The following is a 10,000-nucleotide window of genomic DNA, read 5'->3' as shown; positions in this document are numbered from 1 at the left end:
GAGAGAGAGGGTGATATAATAAATAGATAGATAGATAAATAGATAGATAGATAGATAGATAGATAGATAGATAGATAGATAGATAGATAGATAGATAGATAGATAGATAGATAGATTGAGAGAGAGAGAGAAAGTAAGAGAGAGGAGAGAGAGAGAGAGAGAGAGAGAGAGAGAGAGAGAGAGAGAGCACTTCAGTCGTAGCTTAATAACCTTCAAAGTAAACAGAAAAAACATAATATTAAGAAAACAAAAAACAAAACAAAAAAATGTAAAAAAAAAAAAAAGAAAAGATTAACACAAACTACTGAGAGCAAAGAGAACAACATTTCCTATACCCCATGTTTGAGGATAATCTGATCAGAAAACGGGAGGCCTTCCGAAAGCTCCTACATCCCCAGTATTCTTGTTTTTTATATAATGTTCGAGTAGGGGGTTTGGGAGGGGGGGGGGGACATTTTTTAAAAAAGTCTCCCCCCTCCCAAACCCCCTACATGAACAAGAATACTGGGGATGTAGGAGCTTCCGGAAGGCCTCCCAAGAAAACAAACAACGTGTAGACATCTGAGCTAAATAGCTAGCCATTACATCATTACATCATGTTTTTTTTTAAAACTGTTAGTGACTGTTGTCACATCCCCACTACGTCTTACTATCATCAATTATTATTTCTTTGTCACTAAGGAAATATAACAATGAGACAACGGAATCTATTACCATAATATGGTATTATACATATTATGTATATATAGGACGAAACCTTTCATCACAATAGGAGTCTTTGAGACGCGTTTCTCTCGCCTTGTCGACATCAACACCAAACCATACACATAATACAAGCCAAGCTGTCTTCACATAGTACATCTTATATAATAAGAACATTTTCCCTTCTATGTTTACCAAACAAAGACTAGCTATCGAAGTAAAAAAGATAAGTCGCTGTATAATAAAGATAATATTTTTCTTTCTTTCATCCATAAAACAAAGACTCAACTCAAAGAGAAAACTCGGCGTGAAGAATTTCTGACATTGTGAAGACATTGACAATTGCAATAATAATATGCGGTGAATAGTAACAGTTGTACCGACCAGAGGCAGGCATACTATAGATAGTATGCGCTTGGCTAAGAAGGCTAAGAAGCTCATAACATTGCCATTCGGAAGTATAACGGACCAACACACAAAACTGTGTGTATTCATGAACGTTTATAGTCAGGTTGATACAGTTCAGTGAGCATTACTCATAAACGCGGATGGCAAAAAACAATATCAAAGACCTGAGTGACGTCATCTTCGAACTATCTATACTTTTCTTAACACAAGAGTTACTTCCCGTGGAAGAGACATAAACAGATAAAACTAGGGTTTTCCCAATACTGATACTGCCGTACTCAGGAAAAAAACAAAAAAAAAGTACATTTCAAAATTTTGGTCAGAAAACTCATTAATCAAAAATCGATCTGTTGAAATTACCCTCATCTTGTCAAAAAAAAAAAAAAACCCCAAATGAAACACCACAATAAAAACCTCAAAAAAACTAAAATATAAAACAAAAAAACTATCAGACTTGGTACTAAAGGAAATTCCAAGTTTGAGAGTGTTTGACAAAAAAACTATCAGACTTGGTACTAAAGGAAATTCCAAGTTTGAGAGTGTTTGACAAAAAAACTATCAGACTTGGTACTAAAGGAAATTCCAAGTTTGAGAGTGTTTGACAAAAAAAACTATCAGACTTGGTACTAAAGGAAATTCCAAGTTTGAGAGTGTTTGACAAAAAAACTATCAAACTTGGTACTAAAGGAAATTCCAAGTTTGAGAGTGTTTGACAAAAAAACTATCAAACTTGGTACTAAAGGAAATTCCAAGTTTGAGAGTGTTTGACAAAAAAACTATCAGACTTGGTACTAAAGGAAATTCCAAGTTTGAGAGTGTTTGACAAAAAAACTATCAGACTTGGTACTAAAGGAAATTCCAAGTTTGAGAGTGTTTGACAAAAAAACTATCAGACTTGGTACTAAAGGAAATTCCAAGTTTGAGAGTGTTTGACAAAAAAACTATCAGACTTGGTACTAAAGGAAATTCCAAGTTTGAGAGTGTTTGACAAAAAAACTATCAGACTTGGTACTAAAGGAAATTCCAAGTTTGAGAGTGTTTGACAAAAAAAACTATCAGACTTGGTACTAAAGGAAATTCCAAGTTTGAGAGTGTTTGACAAAAAAACTATCAGACTTGGTACTAAAGGAAATTCCAAGTTTGAGAGTGTTTGACAAAAAAACTATCAGACTTGGTACTAAAGGAAATTCCAAGTTGAAGTTTTGACAAAAAAACTATCAACTTGGTACTAAAGGAAATTCCAAGTTTGAGAGTGTTTGACAAAAAAACTATCAGACTTGGTACTAAAGGAAATTCCAAGTTTGAGAGTGTTTGACAAAAAAAACTATCAAACTTGGTACTAAAGGAAATTCCAAGTTTGAGAGTGTTTGACAAAAAAACTATCAGACTTGGTACTAAAGGAAATTCCAAGTTTGAGAGTGTTTGACAGGGAAAGGGTGATTTTACTCGATTTTGTTTGAATGACGAATTTTTTCTGGCCAAAAGTTAATGAAATGTGTTTTTCCAGAGTATGAGCAGAGAAGTACAATGTTACTACGTATAGATTATGACCAAACAAGGCTATCTTCTCAGAGATCAATTTCAATTTCAAGCCGGTAAGATGACCATCGGTCATTCGCCACGACACAGTGACCAGAGGTGACAACATACATACTTGGACATCATAGTGGATGGACAACATTGGGTTCCTCCTCATCACGGAGACGCGAGTAAGAATTTGAGACGCTCTCGTTCTGAGAGTAGAGCGGATAGACAGGTCAATAGACAAACGACTTGTCATCGAATGTTGACCAATGGACTACTGACGTACTTTGGAAAGAATCGTATTTGTGACCCATCGTCTCAAAACGGTATTATGTCGGAACGAACCATATGCTTAACAGCCGAATTAAATGTTAAAACTGATCAAAATATAAATGGTTGGCATTAGCACCCTGAAATATGGTATCCATTCTCCTCAATAAAACATACAAACTCAACACAAGTCTGATATTTCTGGCTATATATTCAATTTTCAACATCTTAACCAACCCGACTTAATACTGTTTTGAGGCGAAAAGTCACATTTAAAAATTTGGCCAGAGAAGTCGTCCTTCAAATGTCGATCGACTTAACCATCTCCTTACCACGTACAGGAAAATCGTCACATTCGTTATGATACAACCAACATTTTTCTTATTCAAATTTCCCTTGTACATCATAAAATTTAAAGAAAATGAACTGTGTGTTGTAGAACATGTTTTGGTAAAGAAATTATGAAGATATCGCAAGAATGCTATTGTGTTTGGGTGATTAAAAAAAATCTATTTTTGTATTAGTTGGATGTGAAGTTTTGGGGAAAATCCTGAAAAATGGCCGGTAAGGAGAAAGTTAAATGAGGTTTCTCATCTTGGGGAAAATCTTTCAAACATGGAAAATGTGTGTGTGTGTGTGTGTCGTGAGAGGGGGGGGGGGAAGAGAGAGAGAGAGAGAGAGAGAGAGAGAGAGAGAGAGAGAGAGAGAGAATTAAGGATTCATTTGTGCCCCAATTCGGAATTGGGACACACGGGAGGTAGAGTGAAGGTCGTACAGTGATGGAGAGAGCACGTCCGTCCGGAATTTGAAGAAACAAGAGTGTAAAAAAAATCGTATATAATTATTATTATTATTATTATTATTATTATTATTATTATTATTATTATTATTATTATTATTATTATTATTATTATTATTATTATTATTATTACTATTATTATTATTATTATTATTATTATTATTATTATTATTATTATTATTATTATTATTATTATTATTATTACTAAATCCTAAGAGCTAGTGTCCACTTACCCTGGCAGCTAGCATATTTGTCATGTACTGCATGTTATCCTGATGGTGCTTTTCCAGGAGGTCCATGTGGAGATCATCGAGGATCAAATTGGGCTCTTCAAGGAATCCGTCATCACACTGGGAGAAAAGGGCAAAAGAAAAAATAAGTAGATAATCAAAAATTATGATCAAAATGTTTTATAAACTATTTTTTTTTCTAAATTTTGATTTTGCTCGTTTGTTTACCTATTGTTATTATTATTATTATTATTATTATTATTATTATTATTATTATTATTATTATTATTATTATTATTATTATTATTATTATTATTATTATTATTATTTATTATTATTATTATTATTATTATTATTATTATTATTATTATTATTATTATTATTATTATTATTATTATTATTATTATTATCATTATTATTATTATTATTATTATTTGTTTTAATGAAAGCCTCTTGGCTGATAAATTATATGGTAATTGAAGGAATGCGTTGGCCACATATTGTATCCCTTAGTTGACTCAAACACATTGAATACTATTATTGAGGACAACCAACACGAAAGCAATGCTTGGATTGAAGGACTTTATGATTTCTACGAGAGAACAAAATAATTCATTATATAATAAAATACATTAAAAAAAATAAGCCTGAACGTTGAGATATAACACAAGTCCCATACAAGTGTTTTAAAAAAGACATTCATATAATTAATATGTTCAATGACGTAGTACGTAGGTAAACAAATAACCTCCAAAACACGATGATAATAATAAAAACAATTGGAAGAGTGAGTCTGGGTGGCCTCCCCTTGTTTCATAGTAGTTAGATAAGACAGGAGATAGACCAATCAGGTGTTTAATTACAACTAGATAGATATGCATTGAGAATGCGCCGTGCATGGAGCATGGGAAAGTGCGTGTTTGTGTGTGTGTGTGTGTGTGTGTGTATTATTATTTGTTTTAATGAAAGCCTCTTGGCTGATAAATAATAAATATAGTAATTGAAGGAATGCGTTGGCCGCAGATTGTACGTATGTGTGTGTGTGTGTGTGTGTGTGTGTAGTACGTATATATGTGTGTATGTATTATGTGTGTGTGTGTGTAAGTGTGTGTGTGTGTGTGTTTGTATGTGTAGGTTACATGTGTGTATGAGTCCTTATCTCAAACAATAGAAGGGCTGGCTGGCTGACTGAAGGACCTGGGATCTGCAATATGTTAAGAGATAAAACGTCGCCTTGTGAGATGAGATAGACTTTTAAGAAAAAAAACACGAGTATCTAGAGGAGACAGGCAAGAATGACAAACGTGTGAAGGAAACAAAAAAGACAAGACAACGGTGAGAACTAACTGGGAGCTGCTGGCATAGATAGAACGAACAGTAAGAAGATTGTGTGAAAGATAGAGGGATGAATGGAGGCTGGTGGAGAATTGGGCAGGTAGAATGCTTTCAGATGTGGTGTTTTGTTTTGTTTTTGTTTTTTTGTTTTTTGTTTTTTTGTTTTGTTGTTGTTGGGTTGGTTTTTTTTTTTTTTTTGGTCATTTGCTTGTTTGTTTGTTTTTAAAAGACCTAGATAATGATAGTCAATGCATAAAGCAAGAACACGCGCAGATTTTTTAAAATGAGCTTTATATAGCGCAATATTCACTAAATGTGCTCAAAGCGTTTTACAAGGAAAAAACAATTGTATTATCGCCTAACAGGCGTCACGTCTCGTTCTTCATGTTAAGTGTTGCTGTTACCCTTTGAAATCTTTTTAAAGCACTTTGAGCACGATTAGTGGATATTGCACTAGAAAAAGCTCTTTTTTTTTCAATAAAAAAAATTGTGAAAACTAGCAACATCTATAGAGTTGTTCAAGTTCAAGGTCAAAACACGAATCCCATCCACCTCCGATGACAAATTAACCCCCCCCCCCCCCTTTCCCCCGACTCCCCTACTACTCTCCATAGCCACCACCACCACATCACCCCTTGCCCCCCCCTTCCCCCCCCCCCCCCCCCCCCCCCCCATCATCCTCAAACACTCCAGATAACCCAAGCTGGGTATTATATTGACCACCCAATTGCCGCCATGCCATCCCTTTGAAGTGGCCACATTGGGTGCCAATTGGGTGCCACTCGTAGATCCACTTAGTGTCCAGTAATCAGCTGATCACAGGTCAGGTTATCAAAGAGATTAATCACCCCGGCGGCTGGCTGGCCGACCAGACATGGATAATAATAATAATAATAATAATAATAATATCGGACATCTTTGGTGTTGGTCAGTTCTCTTTCTTCTATTTCCTCCTTTCTTAGAGGCTAATTCTTATCACCAAACAATAGTTAGTTCGAAGTTGACGTCACTCAGGTCTTTGTTGTTGTTTTTTGCCATCCGCATTTATGAGTAATTATCACTAAACTGTATTAACCTGACTATAAACGAGCATGGTTACACATAGTTTTGTGTGTTGGTCCGTTATACTTCCGGATGGCAATGTTATGAGCTTCTTAGCCAAGCGCATACTATCTATACACAGATTCCACCAAGATTATCAGTTTATAAACATTCTCTCGTGACCCCGTGATATATATATATTCATCTCTCTCTCTCTCTCTCTCTCTCTCTTTCTCTCTCTCTCTCTTTCTCTCTCTCTCTCTCTTTCTCTCTCTCTTTCTCTCTCCCACACACACACGCACACACACACACACACACACTAGCAAGCGCCCCCACTCTAATTTTATAGGCAAACAGTCTTCACTATTAAACCATTAAAAAAGTGAAAACAGTTGAAGCACTTCGACTTCATTCATATAAAATAGAAAATGAACGTCGAGTGCAAATAGAAAATGACCACTTAAAAAAAAATAATCAAAACAAACAACCACCCCCTCCCAAAAACAAAACAAAACAAAACAAAAACACCAGGTGCAAAAAGGAAAAATTAAATTTAATTAAAAAGCGGAAATAAAATTAATTTGTTCAGTCTAACTTCCACTTCAAAGGCAATGCTGGCTTTTTCAAGCACTTTTTAGCAAACATGTTTTTACTTTGATGAAGAGTGGTGACGAGAGAGGAGTACAAAGGGCGGGCGCGCATTCAATGCTATATAAAACATGGCGCCGCCACTGATCAAACTCAAACACTATCGCTGTGTCTCGTGTCGTATTAAATAATAAAGATACACAGCTGTGTTACCAAAACCACCACTGATCAAACTCTTAACACGTTTGATGTGGTAATAATAATGATACAAGTAATTATCAGAGAGGCAAGCAGAGTAAATAGATGAAAACTAGATAGGGAATGAGATTAGCGGAAGAGTAGCGTCCCTTGATTGGACGTCACCAGTGGAGAAGTTATTTGGAAACAAACCAACTACAAGCCAAGCGCTCCAAATACAAAATTTATTATTCATATAATATCTGTACAAAATGCATATCATAATCAACGTTATGCATTTTTAATTTTTGTACAGAAATATGAATAATAAATCATTTCACAATAAACAAATCAAAAAGAGAGTTCTGTTAATTTTCTAATATTATTTTCATATAAAGGGGGGGGGGGGGGTCATTGCAAATTATATTTATATACCTCATATTTTTGCTTTAGAATTATTGACATAAGTTGTGTCTTGAATTTGTATTATTGTGTGTTGAGGATGGATGAATTGGGTAGGTAGGTTTTTGCAGTGCCCGGGAAATCGATGGTGTGTCACGTTACAGAGAGGTGCGTCGGAAGTGAGAAGAACGATTTAGAGGAGGTAGATAGAGTAAGAGCATAAAGGAATCTATTGTTTTCGTTTAATTAGCATTTTACGGCTCTTGAACAACTAGGCTATAGATATATCATTTTAAACTTTTCTCGAAATCGAGTTAAGTAATAATAAATAAATAAGAGATACGGCCAAAGTAATATGAGGGCCATTCTTCAGAGAGGTTGGGGGGGGGGGTGGATGAAGAGAAGAGAGAAAGAAAAAAAAAGAAATAGTCAGAAATAAGAAAAAGAACATGAAATAAATAACAGACGAGAAAAAACATTGAGACAAAATGAAGTGAAAAGAAAAGAAAAAGAACGAGCAATTATTTAATCAGGGGAAAGAACTCGTGGAATAAAATATTACGTCTAGCTGTCATTTGTAATTTCCCGAGTTGTCCCACTTTGGCCTTGTTCGAATTTCGTTTAATTCCTCGTCCTGAAACAAAACCTCACGTTGGGGGTTAGTAATTCAGCCGAGCGAGACATTCATTACTTTTTTCCCCAAGGCCTCTAAGCTCATTGAAATACCTGAGCAATTGCTATGCACTCCTTAAATTAAATGGATGTTAGATTTATTTATAGCAGTTCTGGAGAGCGATTAAACCTACTTAGAGTAAAGTAATGCCACACAAGATGTTCTTGTTGCCCTTTTTGCTTATCAGACAGAACATAATTTATTCTCAGTTTCTCTCCCCTTATCGATTTGATTTCGTGTTCTCTCTCTCTCTCTCTCTCTCTCTCTCTCTCTCTCTCTCTCTCTCTTTCTCTAATACAACACACTATCCCTTTCTTCCTCTCTCTCTCTATCTCTCTCTCTCTCTCTCTCACTCTTTCTCTCTCTCTCACACACACACTCTCTCTCTCTCTCTTTCTCTCTCTCTTTCTCTCTCTCTCTCACACACACACACACTCTCTCTCTCTCTCTTTCTCTCTCTCTCACACACACTCTATCTCTCTCTCTCTCACACACACTCTCTCTCTCTGTTCCCGACCCATGTCTCTCTCACACTCAATCATACTGTCTATCTGACTCTCTCTCTCTCTCTCTCTCTCTATATATATATATATATATATATATATATATGTGTGTGTGTGTGTGTGTGTGTGTGTGTGTTTGTGTGTGTGTGTGTGTGTCGCATCCTGTCAACTATTAGATCAAATAATTGTATATTACATCATTTAAATCAATACCCCCCCCCATCCCCACCCCGCCCCTCCTCATTTCATGCAAAGTGTTATTCTATTCTACTTCAATATTTCAGATCCAAACGACCTAAACCCCCTTGTTAGATTTCCAATTTAGTACTTGATAATATCATCGAAAATGCTAGCTTCTCTATAACCAAAATAGAATCCCTAAGGATAACTTATAGCACAAATTCTATAAAGTAGACTTTGCTTATATTAATAGATAGTTTATGGAATTGGACATGAAAGTCATAGACTATAATAATATTATGGAATTGAAAAATAACAACAACAAACTTATCTTGATTGTTAGCGATAGAGAAAACTTGCCTGAATAAATGCGGGGAGAATAATGGTATGGGGTGCCTCCCCCTCCCCCTTCTTGGGGTGCGTTTGCGTGTGTGTATGTGTGCATTTGGGGGGGGGGGGTAAGAGAGAGAGAGAGAGAGAGGAGAGAGAGAGAGAGAGAGGGAGAGAGGGAGAGAGAGAGAGAGAGAGAGAGAGAGAGAGAGAGAGAATGGAAGATGGAAGGAATGGCAAGATGAATGAGAATGGTCTTATAGAGAATGGATTATTATGGGGATAAAGGAGGAAGGGGGTGGGTCGGGGGGCGGGGGGGGGGGGGGGGGGGGAGGAGGAGGAAAGGGGTGCACGGAAATGAGAGAAAGAGTTGAGTTTAGTGAGTACGTAGACCCTATCAATCAGTGGGCAATGAAAGACAAAGCCTGTTTTCTTTCCATTTCTCCAAGCATGTTTTGTCATATTTTCACAAAACGTCTTTTACTTGACATTTCAACCAGAATTCTATTACTTCATATTATAGGGAATGAGATTAGCGGAAGAGTAGCGTCCCTTGATTGGACGTCACCCATAGTCTGTGACGTCACCGGCGGAAAAGTTATTAGACAGAGAACATCATGTTGGTTGTGCGCATGCGTCTCTCGTCCTCGCTTCCGCGCACAACCAACATGACGTTCTCTCTCTAATAACTTTTCCGCCTGTGACGTCACAGACTATGGGTGACGTCCAATCAAGGGACGCTACTCTTCCGCTAATCTCATTCCCTATAGTTTGATCGATTATGCTTTATTTTCTTGTGGTGTGAGATCACTCGGCTTCGGGCCCTATCAGGTCCGTA

The 10,000-nt window shown here is 36.4% G+C and overlaps 2 protein-coding genes across 13 annotated transcripts in view; one reads left to right on the top strand and one right to left on the bottom strand.

The window, feature by feature from the left end:
* Positions 1-10,000, bottom strand: part of LOC144975943 (E3 ubiquitin-protein ligase PDZRN3-like) — a 509,994-nt gene that overhangs the window by 12,495 nt on the left and 487,499 nt on the right. For all 12 annotated transcript variants that reach the window (XR_013646001.1, XR_013645999.1, XR_013645998.1 and 9 more), the window contains one exon: positions 3,937-4,053. Coding sequence is in view for 7 of the 12 variants with exons in the window: in XM_078920167.1 (XP_078776293.1) it covers positions 3,937-4,053 (117 nt within the window). In the remaining 5 variants the exon portion in view is untranslated. The remainder of the gene's footprint in view (positions 1-3,936; positions 4,054-10,000) is intronic.
* LOC144975946 (uncharacterized) overlaps positions 1-10,000 on the top strand; it is a 551,710-nt gene that overhangs the window by 360,452 nt on the left and 181,258 nt on the right. The gene's annotated exons all lie outside the window — the stretch shown is intronic.

This window comes from Berghia stephanieae, chromosome 6, assembly GCF_034508935.2.
Source record: "Berghia stephanieae isolate SIO BIC M18660-M18661 chromosome 6, UCSD_Bste_1.3, whole genome shotgun sequence".
In the NCBI taxonomy this organism is placed as follows: domain Eukaryota; kingdom Metazoa; phylum Mollusca; class Gastropoda; order Nudibranchia; family Aeolidiidae; genus Berghia; species Berghia stephanieae.
The sequence above is the reverse complement of the archived record's forward strand: the minus strand, read 5'-3'. Positions and strand labels throughout refer to the sequence as shown.